The sequence below is a fragment of the Eretmochelys imbricata genome, chromosome 11 (assembly GCF_965152235.1).
Source record: "Eretmochelys imbricata isolate rEreImb1 chromosome 11, rEreImb1.hap1, whole genome shotgun sequence".
In the NCBI taxonomy this organism is placed as follows: Eukaryota; Metazoa; Chordata; order Testudines; family Cheloniidae; genus Eretmochelys; species Eretmochelys imbricata.
The window spans coordinates 13,955,137-13,978,387 of NC_135582.1; the positions used below are offsets into that span (position 1 = coordinate 13,955,137).

Below are 23,251 nucleotides of genomic sequence, written 5' to 3' on the forward strand. Positions count from 1 at the left end.
CCCACTTTCTTGGAGATGAGTACTCCCATAGTGTCACTATCTATTAGTTCCTGGAACTTCTATACTCTTCTGCTACATTCACCAAATTAAGAACAAGTAGAATAGTCATCCTAGAATGATTAGACAGACTTGCTCTCCAGGAAGAGTTAATACTGCTGTTCCATGAAATTGCAGGGATAAGGCAGTGGCACTTCATGGGCTGTGCTGTACAATAGCATGACAGAGCCTTTTGTTATGCTCTCAAACACTGCTTGTATACTGTGACTCTTTCTGAAATACTGTTCTACTTGTGTTACTTTCACCAGCTCTTTAAAGCATTTCAGTCTTCCAAAAAAGGCATAGAAAATCACCAGGACTTATTATTCAAACTGAGAATGTTGGAACAGAATACAGAGAGGATTGGTAATGGAATATGGGGCCTTTCATCGCTGGAAGCTGGTTTGATTCTGGAGCAGTTGAGTGTGATTAGCAGTTGAGTGGTGAACAAAAGTTGTTGGCATCCATTACTTCCAGTAGCCAGTGTGAAATGAGTTAGAGGTCTCTGTCCAATTTCTTATGGAATGGTCAGCTCATTTTCACAAGAAAACACCACCACAGTTGGTACCCTGGTTTGTGGTCTTAGCAGAGGCCCTGATCAGAGGTGATTTTCCCCATGGCAGTGTGGGCTAGTTTATACTGATTTTGCTTGTGCTCTTAGTCATTGTGGGAATAATGAGGATTTTACTTTCCAGGGCTATCAGCGTGTCATCTCTCACCAGTTCTAAATTAAACTATAAACCAAAAAGAACTGTAGTCTTTATCTTGAGTTGCTTTGATTTTAAATCAGCCTGAGGTTTACCGTCTGATGGATGGTGGAATAAACTGACCCTCCTGCAGAAGAAACAGATCCAGGACTTTGTATGGATCACAATAGTTGGGAAGGGATAGTTGCAATGGGAGAGGCCAGAGCTGGGGAAAAGTGGCATCAGGGAGTGGAGGCTTAGTTAGATGTTGACGTGGGAAGATGTCTGCAGTGGGACCAGAGAGGAAGTTTGAATGGGAAGGAATTGCCAGCAGGAGCAATGGTGCCTGGCTGAATAAATTCTCAGTTATATCTAGTCAGCTGGATACAAAACCAGTCTTCAACTGTCCTAATTTTTACACATTAAAACTGTCACTTTGTTCGCTTAAAATACCTTTTGCAAACCTTGATTGTGCAGGCATCTGAATTTTCCAGAGACAATTTTGTTACCTCCTGACATTCATGCTGCTTTTCTATTTGTTAAGAAAAAATTGCTGGCATGGATATTTATAATGGGTATGTTAAATGCTCCCAATTGTCATTGGCTAAGACACCTTTCCAGATCTTCAAGGAGGAGTCTAAGAGGTATGTTGTACAGTGTCAGTGTTAATTAGGGGAACCGATTTACCCTCTGAAAGTTATTTTGTTCTAGAAGAGATCTGCAAGTATTGAATGGAGAAGGACAAATGCTCCTCTTTTGGTTTTGGGGGCATTCAGCACACTACCTTCCAATTAGTTCATTTGAAAAAATATTTGCAGGTAACCTTTAGCATGTAGCACCTGTCACTGGTCTAGAACAGCTGTGGATTCCTGTCCTCCTTGCCCAGTAGTAGAGAAACTGACTTCAGGCCTTGAGGAAGAGGGATCCTTGAAGCCAACAGGGTGGGAATGTGATTAGAGGACATGCTGTACTTGTCCATGCTTGGTCACATCAGTAAGAAAATAATGGGCTCTCTTTGAAGTTAGTGGCAGCAGGATCGCTGGAAACACTTAGGCTATGTGTACACGGGACAGAAAAAAACGGACAGAGTTTTTTCACAGGGAGTTAGGTCGCTGATGATAAAGCGCTTAAAGAACATTGCTGTTGTGTGTTCACATTGTCTTCCACTGGCAGCATAGCGTGTTCACACTTGCGGCACTTGCATCAGCAATGAGAGCAGTGCACTGTGGGTAGCTATCCCACAGTCCTGCTCTCCCTCTTCTGCTGCTAGGTCTTGTGGGAAGGCACAGGGGATCATGGCGCATCATGGGTCCAGGCTCAGTGGCCCGTGATGCACTGCTTTCCGTCCCAGCATTCCATGTGCTCCTGTCTTCAGTTTGCAAAATTTTTCAACGTCTCTTGTTTTCTCCTTGCCCTGCCACATCTATCTGCAGGAATGGATCCTGCGCTGATCTCCACTGCTCTGCTAGCTCTCACTAGCACATCACGAATAGCAGTGGAGTTATTCTTGAAGTTACGAAGGCAATGGTAGTCACAGTTGCCTGACGTGTCCAACATGGAAAGCAGCAACATTAGATTGCTTTTGGCATTCACGGAACAGCTGATCACAGTGGAATGTCGCTTTTGGGCTCTGGAAACTAGCACAGAGTTGTGGGATTGCATTGTTATGCAGGTCTGGGATCATGACCAGTGGCTTCAGAATTTTCAGATGCAGAAAGTCACCTTCCTGGAACTGTGTGGTGAGCTCTCCCCAGCACTGTGACGTAAGGACTCCTGAATGAGAGCTGCCCTCTCAGTGGAGAAGTGCGTGGCGATTGCAGTGTGGAAGCTGGTGACTCCAGCCTGCTACCAGTTGGTCGTGAACCATTTTGGAGTGCGGAAGTCGACTGTTGGGGCTGTGTTAATGCAAGTGTGCAAGGCCATTAGTCACATCCTACTGTGAAAGACCATGACTCTTGGCAATGTGCATGAAATTCTGGATGGGTTTGCAGAAATGGGTTTCCCGAACTGCAGAGGGGTGACAAGGGGTTCTTGCAAAAAATTTTTTGGTGGCCTCACAGTGCGGCCACCAACTCTCACTGGTGGCCGCACTGACACTTTCCCCCTAAAATACTTAATTAACTTTAGGAAAAACAATTAAATATGCACAGGTTCACATCCAAATCATTGTAATGTATATTTGTAGGGTTTTTTGAGAGACTCAATAACAAAAACGATGCTGCCTCCCCCATCCAGGGCTTAGTGCAGGGGTCTCAAACTCAAATGACCACGAGGGCCATATGAGGACTAGTACATTGGCCCGAGGGCTGCATCACTGACCCCCCCACACCCGCTGCCCCAGCCCCGCCCCCACTCCACCCCTTCCATGAGGCCCGCCCCTGCCCCACCTCTTCCCTGCCCCCATTCTAACCCCTTCCCCTAAATCAACATGGGGTGATCTGGAAAGGTGCATGATACCTGTATCTTTAGGAACACTGGCCTGTACAGAAAGCTGCAAGCAGGGACTTTCTTTCCAGACCAGATCACCACAGGGGAAGTCAAAATGCCCAGTGATCCTGGGAGACCCAGTGTACCCCTTAATGCCATGGCTCATGAAGCCGTACATGGAAAACCCAGATAGCAGTAAGGTGTGGTTCAACAACAGGCTGAGTTAGGTGCCGAATGACCGTTGAATGTGTGTTTGGCCGATTAAAGGTGCGCTGGCAGTGCCTGTATGGCAGGTTAGACCTTAGTGAGGAGAATATTCCCACGGTTATAGCTGCATGTTGCACACGGCATAATATTTGTGAAGGGAAGGGTGAAAAATTTACTCGGAGTGGACTGTGAAGGCAGAATGCCTGGCTGCTGATTTTGAGCATCCCGATACCAGGGCTATTAGAGGGGTGCAACGTGGGGCAATAAGAATCAGGGATGCCTTGAGGCAACACTTTGAAGATAAAAACCAGTAATGTTTGTTGCTATGATTGGGACTGCAATGGTTAATTAAATTTGATATGCTAGGAAGCAGTAGTGATTGTTAAGGCCTAGGATTCAATTAAGGAACTGACAGACATGCCTGCTGATTTGCAGGTGCCATCTGCTACCATAACTTGCATGGAAACATATAAAGAGTGCTTATAATTCAAAGAACTTTGCTTTTATTGTGAAATAAATCACAACCCAACACTACACACAGATACATAGACACACACAGATTCCTGGGGGGAGAAGATACTTGGGGGGAAGGGGGTTGACTTTCAGAGCTGAGCATAAGTCCAGCTTTCGTTTGAAATGCTGTCTATGGGGGTGTGTGTGTGGAGTTTAGAGGAAAGCACAAAGTGTCAGAAAGCAGAAAGGAATGTGCAGGGGGAATTCTGAATGTGTTGAAGGGGAGGGCAAGCACGCATCTGCTCAGTCTGGACCATTATGAGAGACTGGAACATGTCAGTTTGATGGTCCAAAACTTTTATCAGACTCTCTGTGGCGTCCCTATTGTACGCATCATTTTCTTTCCTTTCCCACTTGTTGCTTTCCCTCTACTTCTTGCTTTCAAACTTTTCTGCCTTTGACTGCAGCAGCACCTCCCGGAACATATCTTTCTTGCTCTGTCTTGGACATTTTCTTATCTGGCACAGACGCTTTCCTGCTGTTGGAGGGGGTTCACAAGGTCATGTCTAGAGAGGCATAATTAACAATAAACAGAAGCACTATTGTCAACTACACAGAGAGCATTGAAACACTGCATTAAAATACACAGCTGGTAACATACCTATCACTTTCTCGGTGACTCTAGGCAAGCACACATGCAGGAGAACAGCCCAAGCATGGTGAGTGAACCCAAGGGGCAGGGGCATTGTTCATTGCAGAAAAGCAATGTGAAAGGGTCCCCAGGCACTTATGGGGGTCAACACTCTAAACTTCCCCACCGTTTTCCACAGGCGGGGTCACTATGGAAAATATCTCACTCCTGAGGGTAAGCAAGGAAGCAAAGGTGCATCTGCTACATGCTTGCAGCTTCTGCCCCCGTCCCTACGCTGCTTGCCTGTGTGCAGCTTTGGTCCCTGCCCAGGTAATTGCAGAGTGGCATGGGAAAGTGTCTCTCAATGGGAGAAGGAACAAAGCAGCTCTGCCAAGGAACCTCCGGCAGAGGATTGCTGAGTACCTCCAGGAAAGTTTCTCTCTGGAGGATTCTCATGAAATCTCGGAGTGCATCAACTCCCTGTTCTGCCATACTGCCTAGCTGCATGTGGAAATGCCCAGCACACAGAAACACAGCCAGTCTTGTACATTTCTCTGCCCTCAACCCACTTCAGAACTTCACAAAGCTAAACCACTTATCAGGGGTCTCCTCTCCTGGCTCGCCACAGAGTGACTGCTGAGACACCACCGGAGTGGAGAAAACTCCTGACTGGATGCACCACTGGGCGGCCCTGCTGTGGGCTCCACATCTTCTTCAGCCTCCACCTCTTCATCAATGACTTCCTCCTCTGGGCTAGGTCCACTTTCCACTGGCTTCAGACCTGTCGCAGTATCCATGGTGTGCTTGACGGTGGAGGTTGAGTTGCCATTTAGGATAGCGTCCAACTCCTTATAAAAACGACAGGTCTGGGGCACAGAACTGGAGCGACGGTTTGCCTCCCTTGCCTTGTGGTACGCGTGCCTCAGCTCCTTCACCTTTGCACTGCACTGCAGCATGTCCTGATCATAGCCCTTTTTGTGCAAGCTGCACGCAGTCTGGCCGTAGATATAGAAATGCTTACGGCTGGCACGCTGCTGGGACTGGACAGCCTCCTCGCCCCAAACACTCATCAGATCCAGTAGCTCCGCAGTGGTCCAAGCGGGAAATCGTTTGCTGTGTGGAGCCGCCATGGTCACCACGGAGGATGTGCGCTTAGCAAACAGGAAGGGGAATTTCAAAATTCCTGGGGCTTTAAAGGGGGAGGCACAGAAGGTTGTTCACCCGGCAGCAGGGCAGCAGAGTTGAAACTGCTGACTAGAGTGGTCAGCATGGGCATTGTGGGACACTTTCCGGTGGCCAATAACAGCGCTAAAATCAGGCATGGTGTCTACACTGGCACGATGGCGATAAAACCTTGGTGCAAAAAGCCTTATGACTCTTGTCAAGGTGGTTTTTTTTTTTTTTTTACAGCACTGCAACTGAGGAGTGGCATACACCTCTGCTGCCTTTTGACGAAAAACCTTGGCAGTGTAGACCAGTCCTTAAGTTACATACAAATTCAAAAGTTGTGTGTCTGCCTACACTGGCTTTATGGCTTATAACAACAATCTGTAACCCACTAGCTGCCCCCATCCCCAGCTGTTGCTCCCCCTTTTCTCCCTAGGACTGGAGGCGTTAATAGGCCACTTCACCTTGAATGGTCTCTTACAATATGCCTTGCATAATGACAGGTTTCAGGGTAGCAGCTGTGTTAGTCTGTATCCGCAAAAAGACAAGGAGGACTTGTGGCACCTTAGAGATTAACACATTTATTTGAGCATGAGCTTTCGTGAGCTACATCCGATGCAGTGAGCTGTAGCTCACAAAAGCTTATGCTCAAATAAATGTGTTAGTCTCTAAGGTGCCACAAGTACTCCTTTTCTTTTTACAGTATGTGTTAACGACTTATGCTAAACAATCTGTTCCACCTTGTATTTCGCTGTGACACTCGGTATCTACCCTAGAGAGCTTGCAGTGGCATAGCTATCCAATGCAGCTGCACCGCGGTAAGATCTCTAGTCTAGCTGCTCTACACCGATGATGGGAGAAAGCTCTTCCATCAACATAATTAATCCACCCCCAACAAGTGGTGGTGGGGTGTGTTTTATTCACACCCCTGCATGACATAAGTTATACGACATAAGCAGTAGTGTAGACATCGCCTACGTTTCCCAGACCTGAAGAAGAGCTCGGTGTGGATTAAAAGCGTGTGTCTCTCACCAACAGAAGTTGGTCCAAAAAGATATTACCTTGCCCTTGTCTCTCTTTGTATATTGTCTGGCAGTGTTTCAGGAAGGGTTCTGCTCTTCTTTGAAACCAGATCTTTTCCCCATTATTTCCTTTTGCTGGACTTCAGCACATAGACTTGGCAATTATGAATGAGCCTAGTAAAGAGGGACAGGAAAGGTGAGACTTCTTTTTGCTGTCCCTCTTTACTAGGCTCATGGAAAGGTGAGACTTCTAGGCTTTACTAGGCTCAGGAAAGGTGAGACTTCTTTTTGCTGTTCTTAGTGGCAATGGACTGGTTGTTTTCTATCTTAGATAGGTTAACTTGTCAAGCCTTCCCTTTTCTCGCTAAATGTATTCATCCCTTCCTTGTGCTTTTCTTCTCTTCCCTTCTTGCCCCCTCACCCCCTCTGCCTACTGCCCACATCTTAACTGCAGCAGGTTTTCATGGATGCAGCATTTGCTGTACAGATGGGACAGCAAAGACTCACTCCAGTGGTACACAATTCTTTTTTGCACCCATTAAGGGATGCGTGCCCTTCCCGAAACAGAAGCTATGTCCCAGCCGTGATCTGAATGAGGAGAGTGTCAAAGGATCCTTCTGAAACAGGTTCTTAGAAAATTGCACATACCATAACCCTGTCCACTTCTTGATTTAAACAGAAGTGTAGTTTCACCATAGAGTTGTGTGCAATGGGTGGGGAGAACTATAGCAAAGCCCAAGCGCTACTTGCATGAAGTATCTTTGTCTGAAGAGAAAGCCAGCAGGTGTCAGCACAGCCTGTTCTTCAGTATATCAAAGCCCGTATGAGCAAGGAAATATTTAGCATTTGTGAAGAACAGTTCTTTGTGAACTAGTTTAACTTGCATAGCCTGTGCTAGTTCTCTGGGGCCGAGCGCTGATGCTTTCCTTGCAGACAGTGTTGCATTTTATATTGAAGTCAAAATGCTGATGTCAAATCTTAAATTCCTCCTGTTAGATTAAGAGCATTCTTTGCATAGCCAGTTCCAGCATGTCTAAACCTTTGCACAGCTTGGATGTTAACCTCCCCATATCATTCATTTGGTGTGTTGTCTGGAGTATACCAGTTTTAGGTTGCTGAGGTGTATTTATCTAGCTTTAAAATAAGCCTGTCTTAACTTCAAGGTGAAGCACCCAGAGCAAACACAAACATACATGCAAAATCCATCACTAAATCTTCAGCAATACTTAATGCCCTCCACCCTGCCCTCCCGTTAGTCCCCCCCCACCCCGTCCCCCGTGCAGCGAGAAAAAGGGAATCTTGCATTGGAGCCTCCAGGCCACAACATCTGAGCTTTGATCAACTCAGGTGGGATGTGAATTCCAGTGCACAGAGGTGGCAGGCTGCAGTGTTGTGAATTGATTCACTCAGCTATGATGGCTGAAGTTCACATAGATTGTGCCCAGATAATGGGCAACAAGTGGTGTGTAAGGGGATGTAATGGACTTCCTTACAGTCAGACTCCCCTCTATCTACATGCATTAATTTACCAGTGCAAGGCTGGGTACAGAGGAGATGAAAGAAAGTAAAGTTGAAATGTGGGTGCGGGCTGGCCTGTCTGATGTTTTTTCCTTAAATCTTCCAGTTTTGTTTCTCTTGCTTTACTCCTCTCTTCTGGCCTCATACTGTGGAAATTACTCCAGGGATTTTCAACCTTTTTTGTGCATGAGCAAAAACTGTCCTAGGCCCCCAGAGAATCAGTACAGTAATCCACAAGCCATTTAGTTCCCATTAGTGACGAATAATAAATGGTCAAATTTCATTTTATATCAATCACCCCCAATGTAAAAATGAGGTAGTAGGGGAATGTGATGGGTGGGTTACTGGTGGTGCCAATGGGGAGGTGAGGAAGATGGGGTGGGGGGGTGGTTCTCTATTCTCCCAGCAGCAGACTTACTTCAGGAGTGTTGTGGGCCTGGCCCTGTTGTCGCATGAAACAGAGCTATCCCAGGAGCTGGGAAGGAAGGAGAAGACTGAGGAGCAGATGTGAGATTGGGTTAGGGATAGAGCAGAGGAGGGACAGCAGGAAAAGTGGAACTTTTCATACCTTCCTACACCCTCTGTTGCACCCTAGAACCCACATGATTTTGCTTCACCGCACCAGCGATCCACGGGGTGCGGCCCAGCAGGCATCCCTTCATGATCCACTGGTGGGTTAAATCTTATGGCAAGTCCTGATTTACAGAAACCAATTCCTTTATAATGTAGGGACCAAATTCAGAGGGGTGGGGGTAGGAGTGTAAATTGGGTGCAAGTCTGAGTTGGTTGTGGATACACTGAAGAGACCAGAAGAAGGTGCAGAGTATATAAACTTAGACTCACCTCTGCATTTGTCAAGGCCTCCCATTTTGCCAGCTGTGGCATGTAGTGCTGCACAGCTGAAACTTTCCCTATCATCTGAGAGCTGCTGGTAGGCTCTTGTTTTACATCACACTTGGGTCTAATTCTGCCAGCGTTGTTATCTGCACCTACGGGGTCTATAGGGATGAGGGTGCCAGTGGACTGGGAAAACATGCCCCAGGCATGTATATTCTATATTCTGTTCTATACTCCACATGTGTTGCTTAAGAGGCCAGATCAGGAAGCCCCTTTGCATCAATGGCCTTAACGTTAAAATGTCAAGTATTGGGCTATTCCCACATTGGTGTGCAGTTAAGCCTCAGGCTCAACCACCATCTAGCTGGCATGAACTAAATCAGATTAATAGTCTTTAGTCAATGACTTCACATAGAATTAAACAAGTGGTGTAGAGAGGAAGGCCCCCTATAAGTCATTAGCTGAGCCTCTCATTTTCTTTTTCTATTTTTTCAGTGGCAATTCGGCTTAGCAGAAAGCAAATTTGGCTCTCTTCTAGCATCTGCTTTCCTACTACTCCCTCTAGGGTGCTGAATGAGACATCTCTTTAAGAGCAAATATTTGATAGTAGACGACTCTTTAATCCAGGAGAAAGTGGGATAACAGCTGATTTTGGCTGGAAGTTGAAGCTAGATAAACTCAAATCAGGGGCAAAGGCAAATATTTTTAACCGTGAGGGTAACTAACCAGTGGACTAGCTGGGTGTGGTAGATCCTCCATCACTTGCTGTCCTTAAATCAAAAGTGGACATCTGCCTGAGAGAGATGCTCTAGGTCAATTACAAGTCATTGGGTTTGTTGCAGGAATCATCAAATTACATGGCCAATACTACACAGGTCAACTTAGATTGTCATAATGATCCTTTCCAGCCCTACATCTATGAAAAGTGATTCATTTGCTCCATGAACAAGAACAGCAAATAAGGTTATATTGTACCCACATACTGTACATCACAAGTTTAATTTAAATTATCTGGCTCTGAGTTTCACATAAGTTCTTGGTAGTGGGAAACTACTCTGTATAGGAGTTCTGCAAAACTGTCACTCACTAAACAATAAATTGAACCGAACATCCCTAGTGTAACAAATCCATTGTTTCAAAGCTAAGGCACAGTCTACAGATTCCACTAACTTGATGCATGAAATATTGAGATAGAGAATATACAAACAGTGACAAAACCTTCAGATGTAACAGCTAATATACCCGTGCGAGCCTTCTTGGTGACTTGGAGAAATTTTATGAAATACACCTTCTAGCAGTTTTCAAGCAATTGCATCCCACTTAAGATTTAACCATAGTTTGATAAATCACTTTGTCAGTAAATCCCTGAAGAGCAGGAGACCAAAAACATTGCTAAAAGCCCTGTATAATAAGGAAGGCGTTAGAGAGCTGTACCTGCAGAGGCTAAACTTTAGCACAGGAATTTAAATTAACTCATTAAAATCAATTTACAAATTAGCTCATTAAAATGCTACACTGCAGATCTAGAAGTGGTGGATCTGTTATCCCACTTCCTTGAGGTAGTGCCTAAAGGAACTGAGGCTAAAGAGACAGTGTTAAAGATTGCATCTTTCCACTCTCACTAAACTCATCCATTGTCCCCTTCTTCTTTAGCTCTATATTAAGGCAACTTTGTGCTTACTGAATTAAGATCTGCTATTCATGAGCTGCAACAGCTTGTATTATATCCATGATCAGCACCCACAAAGGCCTACATAATTAAATATCTATTACAGCGACAATGAATGCAAATGTGTGGAATATTCCCTCTTACACTGATATGACATAGAACTGACAAGTCTATCAGAGCATTGGTCCTTCTAGGTAATATCTTTTCCCATCACAATAGCAAACACCAGCTGCTTACGTTATTGGGTTTTGTTTCTCACATTTAAATCCTGGACAATCACGTCGCTTTATTGATAGCTTTATTTAACAGAAAGATACTTTAGATTAACATTGTATTGTCTATAGAAAAAGAGACAGCACACAAGAATGAGTGAGTACTGATGCCATTATACAGGCACATTCATTCTATCTTTATAGAGCTATAATTCTAAGACTGAGAGGCCAATGATGAAAGAGGATTAAAACTGGCCCTGTTCTCACAGCTTTACAATTGGTTCTTATACCCCAAAGGTACAAAATAAGGAAAACAGAAAATAAAAATACAAACAGTTTGCCATTTCAGCTATAAATCTTGCAACAAATATACAAACACGGAGTACAAAAGTAATATCAGTAACAAGGAAATGTTTACGCTAACATTCCTCAACCCCCTAGCTACATCAAATAATGCAGTGGGGAAAGAAGTTAAAAAGGCAAAGAGCATTTTCAAAGTTTTCTTAACACTTTTTAAAAATTATTATTTCTACAAAGTCAGAATAAATTATTCAAAATTTTAGTATCAGGGATTTAGGATATAGACCCCAAAGGGTAGAGTCATTCTGAAAGTTGCACAAGTTAGGACTTAAGTTCTGTAGGTAGAGAAATTGGTCCCGGGGTAGTCAATTATTTTTTGTCAAGGTCCAAATTTCCTGGTCAGGGTATAGGCAAGATCCAGACACCAAAGAAAATAATTAAAAAAAACAAGAATAATGATAATAAGTAAATAAAAATATTTTGGGGTTCAATCAAAAGTGACTGGTGGTCCGGATTTGGCCCACCTATTCACCACCCCTGATTCTACAGGTTCAGCCCTACCACTTCTTGCTCTGTGAGTGATCCTGTTGATGCCAAACCCTATGTCTCAGTGCAAAAGTTATCTTGATATTAAAAAAAACTTTTTTTTTTTTTTTTTTACACAAACACTGAAGACAAAGCCTAAGGCTCATGCAACTTTCTGTCCCCCTCCTCTTTTTTGCCAACAGTGTAGCAGTCTACCAGGTTGCCTGGTGCAGGGGAGTGAGAGGAAGCACAGATGTGAGAATAAGCATCAGAATCAGGATTCTTTACCTTAGCCAGAAAATGTGAAAACTAGTGATTTTATGTTGGCTTTGCCTGATGATGAAATACAGCAGGAGGCTGGAATGAGTAAGTGGACTGAATTCAAATTCGCTTCCAGGAGTTAAATTGAAGTGGATGGAATTACACCAGAGGTGATTTTGGCTCAGACTTCTCGCAGAAGCTGTAATTTGCCATTCAGATGCACATATTACTGTCAAATCTATCTGCTTTGAGAGTGACATTAGCAGATAATGATCTGGGCATGGAGGGGTTCTCGATAATTCTCCCTGCCCTGAAAGGCACAACAGGGACACACAGTAACTCACTTCTTATTGAAGGAATTATCATGTGATTATGAAATCCAGCACACTGACTCGTCTTGATTTCCTTTAATTTAGTAGGAAGACGTGGTGTTTTGAGATTCCAGGGTGACTCTTATACAACAGCAGAAATACCTGAATATCATCAGGGGGACTATTAATAGCAGCTTGTAAGTCTTATTCTCCTCAGCAGTTTAAGGCTGAACAGCAAGTTCTGATCAGCAGCAACTTTTAAAATTCTCTGGTGATTCAAGTATTGACTCCTGTCATATCTTCAAGGCACTGTCCAGCAGCAACTTTTGTACTTTACTTCGTTGTAGGAAACCAGGTTATTACAACCAGATCTTAACATCTTACGTTCTTGAGACATTCTTCTATTTCCTCTGGACTCTCCTTTTTAAAGGATCTGTTGTAAAGCATGGCAGTCGTCGTAAACAAACAAGTTGGAATCTCTACGGGGCAAAGACTGTGGATTTGCATGTGTTGTAAAGCATCTACGACATTGGTGTGTTTTCAATCAAGAATGGTGTATTAATTTAGACTGTGGACAGTCTGAACAATCGTTGTGATAAAAACAAATATGGGGTCTGATTCTCCCCTGCCTTGCACAGAGTGTGGGCATCGTTCACCCCTGTGCCAAGGAAGTGAGAAGTTCTGCCAATGATGCTAGTATTTTTATTTAGCGTGTGCGTAGTCGTCTAGCCAAGCGATGGCATCTTCAGTGGCGGGATGCAGTTCTTCTAGGCCACCGCTGACCCTAGTCAGCAGGCGTTCCTCGACAATGTGCGGCATCGTCTGTGTTGTGCCGCAGCTGCACAAAGGGCTGTCACAAAGGCCCCAGTGGTACTGGTTGGCTGCACAGAGACCTTGCCTCGTCTGACACCTGTTCAACAGGGACCATTGGCAATGGGGCAGGTCAAAACTAGGTGGGCAAATTGTGGGGTTGGCGACGAGGGGCTGGTTGGGGATTATAATAGATATCCATTCCTCTTGCCAGAATGTTTCCGCCCTAACATCCTGACGTGGCGGATGAGACCATAATGGGCGACGTGATGGCAAATGTGTAACTGGTGGTTTGAAAAGGTCATTGTGCAGTGGCAGGCTTGAGTTGGCGCATACTTTCTCCAGTAACCTGCCAGTGGCAACCTCTCGTCTGATAGGAGGAGGAGCAATATTGCTCAGAACTGGAAGCCAGGGGAGTGGAGTCGGACACAGGGTGCCGGAGATGATACGCATGGCGGTACGTAACTGCATATGATGCTAGTGTATGACACTCACTTTGTAGCTGAGTAAATGACTGTTGAAGGTGAAAGGCACTGGAGAATCAGGCCCATAATGAGTAGCTGCATTGGTGTCCATTCCATGACTGAGACTTGGTCAGAGACAGATGAGTTTTAGCCTTTGTGAGAATGTTCATAGCTGTAAAGCTGCGTTTTTTGGATGTACTGGATCTGTCACAGAGAGGGCAGATGTGTCATTGCTGGTGGTGAAACAAATACACCTGATACAGTAGTTGTTGTAGATGTAGGTGGTTTGAGTTTAATAAGAGTAGTTTCAAACAGCGTCGCCCCATTATTCACTGCTAATTCAGCTGGCAGCTGTCATTTTCCCAGTGCCCAGAGTCAATATCATGAAGCTGCGAGTCCTTTTGGAGGTTATCGTTACACTCCTTCCATTAGGGGATGCACTAAACTTTGGTTTCATATCGCTGAGAACATGTGCAATGACCACTGCAGATTACGCTAAGGTGTAAATGCACTTCAGGCACGGTGCTGTCTTCAAAATCTATTATAACCTTTGGAAATAAATCAACTCTTCCAACTGTACAAATATGCACATGCATCGCCCACATCTACAAGACCAAAAAATACACTGTCCACATTTGAGAAAGTAGTGAATACTGAGATGTGCCATCCAATTTGTTGGGTCCAGGGATCAGGTTTGGAAGCACATCCCACAGTTCTCCAATAACTGGATGTTTCTGCTGTGGTGGCAGGAGTTAAGTAGTTTATGCTGAGATTTATACTGTCCTCATTCAGCTTCAGAGTCAACTTCCCATGTGGAAGAACACCAAGGACCGCTCACACTGCTCAGAAACATTGTTTTGGTTTAGCAGCAGATTCAGATGGTCCATCAGGTCTCATGCAGAAGGATTTCTTTATAATCATAGGGGATTCAAATGGTCTCCCTGGATATTTAAAAAAGAGAGCAGCTGGGGCCCCAATAGAGAAGTGTCAGTACAGAGTACCACCAGCTACTGTCTCAATAGACCAATACAACCTACAGAATTCCATTCATTTTCTACATATATTTACAGCTGCTCTCTCAAACGTCATGATGATTTTTTAAGGCAATAATCATGCTAGCGAATCAGCAATATATTTTAAATACTACTGCATAAACTAGTTTCACGGTAACTGATTTTCTAAAGTCACCAACTATGAATATCAACCCACAAGGCAATTATACCAAACATACACAATTATGAAAAACCTCGAGAAATCTTCATAGTGCTTTGAAATTCTCCATCATAAGAGAGGCTTTGCTACACATTACTGGAACTTTCTCCGCTTGAATATTCACCAGTTGCACTGGGCAGTGTGAATTTCACGTACCTTCCCTTTTCCCAGCCGTTCCGAATGCGCCGCAGTCTTCCGTGGATACAGGGCAAACGAAAGAATATTTTCGCTAAGATCACAGTACATGGCACCAGTAGTGTGAGTGTGTAACTTGGCGGCAGATAGAATTTGTATTGGTTTTCATCAAAGGCCCTTGTCCATCCAAAGGTGAGGGTGTGTAGGGTGCTGACTACCAGGGCAATAAATCCAACGGTGGACTACAAGGAAAAGAAACACGCTATTTACTGAGGTGCCATACTTCTCACAGTAGTAATACTTAGTGCAAATAAAGCCCTGAACACTTTCATGGCACTTTGCTAAAGTAAGATATTCCCTGTCTGCAGGGCGTAATAGCTAAGGATTCGAAATCCGTTCCCACTGAAGTCAATGGGGGTTTAGCCATTGGCATTGCTGTGAGCAGGACTGAGCTCTAGACAAGACAAGCATCTTCGACGCGCAGTATAACCATTAACGAACTCTCACCACCTCTGAATACGTGCTATGCTCAAGTTAGTGATGGGGAAACTGGCGTACAGAGGTTGAGTGAACAATTGAAACAGAAACAAGCTGGTGTAAATGATAGCCTAGAGTGGTTTCTCTGTCTCCACTCTGGGTTTGTGCAGGTCCCACTGATAGCTGCAACTGGGGCAAATCCCAAGTGTATGCTATGGTGAAAGCATGTATTAAATGGCTCATTTTAAAGAGGCCTGCACAGCCAGCAGCTGCTACAGGGCCACTTATTTAGGAGCCTAAATATGGACTTAGGCGTTTAACTGTAGTCCCCCAAAATCTTGATCAATGCTTCTTGTTAGTCATGGCCAAGAAACATTGCCTTCCAGAAGCTAAGTCAGGTGATTGGGGGTGGGGGTGGGGGTGGGGAGGGAGCCGCAGGAATGGTGGGGTGGAGTAAAGATCAAATCATCTTATTTGGAAAACAAAAATCAGCTGGGAAATTGCTGCTTCTAAAATGTTTCCTCCTGGTTTGTGATTGTTAGTCTACAGTTTTACCAGATTTCTCAAAAGTAACCTTGTTAGTAATGACAAAACAGACCAACTGTATCTGTCCCTCAGTGTAATTAATTGGGCATTTAAAAGGATTGGGAGGTGAAGAAGAAAGAAGCTCTATGGAATCTACTTCCTTATAAGTGGTACTTAGCTAGCTACTTAAATGACCTGCATCATTCTGAGCACCTAAGAGTCATTACTGGATTTCATCCTTACAACACCCTTATGATTTAGGGAAATATTATCCCCACGTTAGAGATGGGGAACTTATCCATGGTTCTACAGGAAGTCAGTGTCAGAGTTAGGACTCAAACATGTGTTTGCTGAATACCAGAGCAGCACCTTATCCCCTAGAGCATCCTTCATACCAAACCCATCCTTTCTTCCTACTCAAAGTCTCATTAAATTCCTAAGACTAAGAGATAACAAGCCTCCCCTCCCCCAACTAGATCAGGAGAGGTTCATCTTATTTGGAAAATTAAGAATGATAACTAGCCGGAATGTGCCCTGATTGCAGTTGAAAGATACAGTGCTCCTAACAGCAGCAATCGACTCATCATGGCTCATACATCATTTATTTGCTGTTAGTTCTCACCGGCAGCAAAAATCCCTGGGTGAAAAGTGGCAGGAAGTACCAGCTTGTGACTAATCTTTCAGAGAAAAGATTTAAAATGGGGAGGAAAAAAAATGTACAAAGTGAAGCAATAACGTTCTGCATTAGGCAAAGTGTTCTTTTGGAGAGTTAATCCAAAAGGGTTTTCACATAAGTTATGGCACTTGAGGCTGAACTTAATTATTTTTTCCCCCTTCAGTTTCTTTTTAAACAACTGTTGGTAGAAGTGAACCAGAAACAAAAGTTAGGACAAAAGGAAACAAAGCATCACAGTGGATCAGTTAGTATTAAATGAAAAAAAAAGCCTACATTTAAATGATGTTAACCTTGTGACCTGAAACAAAACACTAATAAGCAAGGAATCCCTAGATAAGGCTGTAACTCAGTCCAGAATCATGGAAGTTCCTTAGAGTGCAACAGTGGGCTAATTCATTAGTTATACAAATGAGCAGTTATATAATAATATGATGTTGGTGCCCAATCCAACTCCCACAGCAATCAATGGGAGACTTTGACTGTAATGGGAGATGTATTGAGCCCTCTACCTCCTACAATGTTTGTATGTTGTGTGCTACTGCCCTCTACTGACTAAAGTGTCAATATGTGGGATCAGCATTGCCTAGTGGCTAAAACACGCACATAAGCTGAGTGTAGTAGAGTAGACCCCCGCTCCTGTCCTGAGGGGCTTAGAACAGCCCTGAGAGGGCTGTGGCTGGGGACAAGAAGCCTGGGCTGATTGGGGAAGGCAGCAACAGCTGGGGCCACGCCCCAATCAGGCCCAGCTGGCCCCACAAGATGCTGTGAGCCAGGAGTCCAAACAGACTCTCTGTGCATGTAGAGAGAGAAGGGCCTGGCTGTTGGGGAGCCTAACTAAGTGCCTAGAGTGGAGCAGGGCTGGGGGAAGGCCAAGGGAGCTCTGGCCTGGAAAACCCCCCCCCCCCCGGCTGCGGCCTAGTCGAAGGCCAGTTAGGTACTGGGGTTGCTGGGGGCAGCCTGCGGGTAGGCAGAGGCAGCAGGTCCAAACCACCCTTGCCTGTGATGAGTGGCTTATATACTGCAGTCAGCCCCATTGAATGGGGGCTAGATAGTGACTGGGCAGTAGCCAAAGACTGAGGTGAGGTGGGGAGACCCTGCAAGTGAGGGGTTACTGCCAGGGGCAGCACACCAGCATACAAGGGACACAGGGGCCTGTCATAAGCGGGACACTGGCCTGCAGCGGGTGCTCCAAGGCTGGAAGTAGAGCTAATTCCCAGGACACCAGCAGGAGGTGATGCAGGGGTGAGTCCCACATGCTTACACTGAGAGGGTTGGAAGGGAACCTCAGGAGGTCATCTAGTCCAACCCCCTGCTTTCAATTGCCAATTTTTGCCCCAGATCCCTAAATGGCCCCCTCAAGGCTTGAACTCACAACCCTGGGTTTAGCAGGCTAATGCTCAAACCCCTGAGCTATCCCCTCCCCCCAATACCAAGTCATTCTAGGGTACAACTACACAGCAACAGAAGACCTGCCGCAGTGAGTCTTAGCGCCAGAGTCAACTGTCCTGGGCTTGCAGGGCTCTTGCTGCAGGGCTAAAAAGAGCAGTGTAGACATTTAGGATCAGGCTGGAGCCTGGGCTCTGAAACGGAGAGTGTCTCGGAACCCAGGCTCCAGCCTGAGCCCTAATGTCTACATGACTGTTTTTAGCCCCACAGTGCAAGACCTGTGAGGCTGAGTCATTTGACCCCAGCTCTGAGACTTGCTGCCATGTATGTTTTGTTTTGTTCTGCTGTGCAGACATATCCCTAGAGGCTGTTAAATGAATGCACAAGGTTGAAAGTCTCACAGGTTACTGGCCTAATAGGATGAAGAAGCTGCCAAGCATCCTGAAAACATGTGTACTAATTTGCCAGCATTTCTAGCCCTGATACGATATTGGATCTTGAAGTCATGTAATTCTTGCTGTCTTCCTCAGTTCAGTTTCTAGCTAAGAAACTATTTGATTAGCAATACAATTTTTTATGCTGTTGCCGTATGGGTTTACTGCCCATGTGGGATTCCATTAAAACAGCATATGTTGAAGTACTCTAAAAAGTGCTATGTAAAAATAGTACCTCCTTACTCAATTAGTCTGCTTCCCACATGTCTTCTATTGTAGAGAGGTTCTTATACCACCCTCATATCCATAGTATCTGGGAGCATTCCAGTAATGAGGCATCAATGACCATGGCTAACATCTGTCCCATGTGGCTTGTTTAGACTTGTCTGTACGCTGAAGTGTTCAGAGTGATCTTTTGCTTCCTGATAAGTCTACTGCTTTTACTCCTATTAGCAATGCAGAGTCAATAGAGCAATGGGGAAGTGAGCTGGATTCCATTCTGGCTCTCTCATCATCAACAGAATGGTTAAAGAACTCCTGAGTCTTGATTTCTGGTGATGCATGAGCCAGAAAGAAGCCAGGTCAGACTGACGTTCAGATTCCAGGGGGGGTCTGCAGGGCTAGAAGTTAATAGGCAAAGACACCCTGCCCCCCTCCACACACACCCCTTTTTCAATCTGGAAGTCCAAGAGGACAAAAATGGAAGCGCCGTGTGCCATTTGAGTCAGTTTTAAAACTGAAACACCCTGGGGAAAACAAACCATAAGGGAAGATGAACAATTTCTCCATTTAAGTCAAGTTACGCACATGTGCCATTGTTAAAATAAAATGCAATGTCTATATCATGTATAGTTCCCATGAATTTTAAATATTGAGTTATGCAGGGACTACTGTAAAATTGAATGTTTAAAAGAATAGTAAATCCTCAGGATTTGTGCAGCCGCACAAGCGTGGTGTTGCTACTTTAAGGTTGCACACGCAAGCAAGTTTTTGTCCAGTTCGCACCAAAAGTATATTTTAATAAGAGTGGAGTGATCAAACACTACAAATATACAGTGCTCACATTACTGAATAAGGCCTGAAACGATCCAGATGAGAATTGGATAAAAATAATGCCTGGATTTATTTTTTAAAAAATTGCTGATGGACAGAATTCCCAGAAGAACCTCGGCCAATTTGATTTGCCTCAAAGGAGGCAAATAAAGAGCTCTGAAGTTGGAATTTCATTTTAAACACATCACTGCTGGCTGAGGCCAAGATGGGAGCAAAGCTTTGATACCAATAGATGTTCAGCTTGCACCTTTTCAAATCTTTCACTCTTTTCAAACATTTTGTACAGCATTTTGAATGTGAAGAACTATGTAAATCTCAAGTTTATTATAACCCCTAAACACTTTGGATAAAGTGTCCTGCACTGTACAGTGCACAGTATAGTGACTACATCTAGAGACAGTGAACAAGAATATATTGTATTCCACCATGCATTCATTTAGCAGGAAAAAATAAACATCTGCACATGTACTTTCACTTCTAGTGTGCAAGGATAATAAATGCATCTGCTGTGTTAGTTTCTCCACCTATCAGGAAATGCATTGCCAAATTGCTTAAACACTAATAATCCAAAAATTCCTCGTTGGAAAATCTAGAAATTGGCATTTCAAAAAAGTTTGAACTTGCTTTTCCGACAAGATATGTCCACAGGAAGTGGACCTTCTCTTGCCTTCTCTGCATTCCCATCAGCTGGGTAGCTTGTGTTGCAAAGACATATTGTAATCCTGCACTTACAGAAATAGGTATAAGTGAGCTGGGATTTCCATGCACTAAGCCAGCCAATCACAGTGCAGGGGAGCCAGGAGCTATTTTGGAATAGGGAGTCATTTATCTGGTTGATACCAACGCTAACACATTGTTAGAATGAATTGAGAATGGTTGCCAAAGGGCATGTACTATGCTTTTATTAAATGCACTAGTAAGAGACAGCTGTGCTGGCTTCCAGGACTGTGTGTGCATGGTATGTCTACACTGTGATGACAAACATGAGGCACCAAGCCTCAGAGCCTGCGTCAGCTGATAGGGGCTCAGGATGAAGGGCTAAAAATAGCAGTATAGACACTGTGGCTCAGGCTGGAGCCTGGCCTTTGAGTAGGGTGACCAGGTGTCCGGTTTTCGACTGGCACACCTGGTTGAAAAGGGATCCTGACAGCGCTGACCGGGCCTTTGACTGTCCGGTTGGCGGCACCACGCAGCGGGGCTGGCAGGCTCCCTGCTAGTGGTCCGTGCCATGTGGGTCCCTGGAAGTAGCCGGCATGTCCCCACCTCCGGCTCTTACTTGTAGCAGCAGCCAGAGGGCTCCTTCTGCTACCTCCGCCCCAAGCACCGCCCCCGCAGCTCCCATTGGCCAGAAACCATGGCCAATGGGAGCTGCAGGGGTGGTGCCTGCAGACGGAGCAGCCTGCAGAGCTGCCTGGCCACACCTTTGTGTAGGAGGGACAAGCTGCTGCTTCCGGGAGCTGCTTGAGATAAGCGCCGTTGGAGCCTGCACTCCTGCCTCCATCCTGGGCCCCAACCTCCTGCCCCAGCCCTGATCCCCCTCCTACTCTCCAAACCCCTCGATCCTAACCCAGAGCACCCTCCTGCACCCCAAACCCCTCATCCAAAGCCCCACCCCAGAGCCCACACTCCAGCCGGAGCCCTCACCCCCCCCCACCCCAACGCCCTGCCCCAGCCCTGATCCCCCTCCCGCCCTCCAAACCCCTTGGTCCCAGCCTGGAGCACCCTCCTATGCCCCTCATCCTCAGCCCTACCCCAGAGTCTGCACCCCCAGCCAGAGCCCTCCCCCCCCCGCCCACATCCCAACTCCTTTCCCCAGCCCAGAGCCCCCTCTCGCACTCCGAAACTCCCAGCCCCAACCCGAAGCCCTCTCCTGCACCCAAAATCCCTCAGCCCCAACCTCACCTTGGAGCCTACACCCCAAGCCAGAGCCCTCACTCTCTCCTGCACCCCAGCCCCCTGAGCTAGCCCGATGATAATGAGCGAGCGAGTGAGGGTGGGGAGAGTGAGCAACTGAGGGGGGGGGATGGAGTGGGCAGGGCCTCTGTGAAAGGGTGGGACCTGGACAGGGCTTCAGAGGAGGGGCAGGGCAGAGGGCGGAGCAAGGGTGTTCGGTTTTGTGTGAGTAGAAAGTTGTTGACCCCGTAATTTTATACGTTTGCAGTCTGAGTCCCAGTGAGCTGAGCCAGGCCAGCCGCAGATGTGCAGTGGGTCTTTTATTGCAGTGTAGACATATTCAAAGACACACCACTGTGGTGGAGGGGAGCAGGCAGCTTGCATGCAGCATGGTTCACGACTCTGGAAGGAGGAAGGTTTGACCAAGGGCAATATTTTCCAAAGTGAAAGTGGGAGCCCAAGTCCCATTTTCAGAAGTAATTTAGGCACTTCGGAGGCTCGCTCTCATTGAAAGTCAATGGGACTGAGGCTCCTGAGTCTTTTCTGACAATGGCTCCTAAGCACCTTTGAAAATGTTATCCTTAGACTCCGAAGTCCCGTTTGAAAATGGGGCTTGAGTGCTTTTGAAAATTCTGCCCTGAAGCTCTGTACCTACAAAAATGCCACTGGCTCATTTATATGAGAGCAGAGCTGCCCAGACCTTTTGAAATCTGTCTACTTAGTAGTCAGGATATTTATTTTATGCTCATTCTTTTATTTAAGTTCTTCCACTGAGCCCATCACTGGGATAGCTGAGTGCTTTATCCTGAGGCCATCAAAGCCAGACCCTTCTGGCTATTTAAAAAGGAATCCCAGAGCTACCAGGGTTTGCAATGGAGGGACTCCTGTACTTTGATAATCCACCTATGTGACAACCCAAACCCTGAAACGCAGATCAAAGGAGTGAATTGACCTGTTCTGCTCCAGTTCTGATGAGAGGCCAGGTGGTCTAATGAACACAGCCCTGCATAGGAATTCCTCCCTCAAAGCCTGGCTATATCACTGACTCGTGGGGTAGCTCTGGGTAAGTCACAGCCTTGCTGCCTGCCTTAACCCACTTGTACAATCAGGATAATGCTTGCCTGCCTCACGACAGTGCGGCTGTGAGGCTCAATTAGTCAGTGTTCGTTAAGACACTATATGAGGGCCAAGCATTAGTAATGGAAATGCTACATTATTCCTTTATGTGTTTCCAGTGTGTTCATCTCCATAGGCTCAAGGTGCCATTACACAGATTACATAAGAACATCAGAACGGCCATACTGGGTGAGACCAAAGGTCCATCTAGCCCAGTATCCTGTCTTTCAACAGTGGCCAATGCCAGGTGCCCCAGAGGGAATGAACAGAACAGATAATCATCAAGTGATCCATCCCCTGTCACCCATTCCCAGCTTCTGGAAAACAGAGGCTAGGGACACCATCCCTGCCCATCCTGGCTAATAGCCATTGAATTTATCCTCCATGAATTTATCTCATTCTTTTTTGAAACCTGTTATAGTCTTGGCCTTCACAACATCCTCTGGCAAGGAGTTCCACAGGTTGACTGTGCGTTGTGTGAAGAAATACTTCCTTTTGTTTGGGTTAATGTACCATCAACAATTCTCCAGGCGCAGGACTCAAATCTCGACTCCTCCCTCTATTTTTAAGATGCTAACATTGCAGTTAACTCCTCCATGCTGGCAGGACTCAAGTGTTTGCTGTTTATTAGGCGTTTTGCGGGAGCACTTAACATTAGGGAATCCTGACTTATATCTAAGCCCCATTACTCTCATAAAGCCCTATATGTATTTGTCACTATAGTTATTAGGATGGATAATATTAGGCATAAGTCCCTTAGTTAAGACTTTAGTTGACATTGCAACCTAGCCAGCCTATGCCCCCAGCA

At 45.5% G+C, this 23,251-nt stretch overlaps 1 protein-coding gene across 6 annotated transcripts in view; it reads right to left on the reverse strand.

Annotated features, from left to right (window-relative positions):
* The window catches only part of STEAP3 (STEAP3 metalloreductase), a 64,368-nt gene that overhangs the window by 18,295 nt on the left and 22,822 nt on the right, over positions 1-23,251 (reverse strand). For 5 of the 6 annotated variants that reach the window (XM_077829699.1, XM_077829700.1, XM_077829698.1 and 2 more), the window contains exon 5: positions 14,905-15,125. In XM_077829699.1, coding sequence (XP_077685825.1) covers positions 14,905-15,125 — 221 coding nt within the window. Of the gene's footprint in view, positions 1-3,150; positions 4,376-14,904; positions 15,126-23,251 lie in introns of those variants that run through there. The other variant, XM_077829703.1, reaches the window with a different exon arrangement.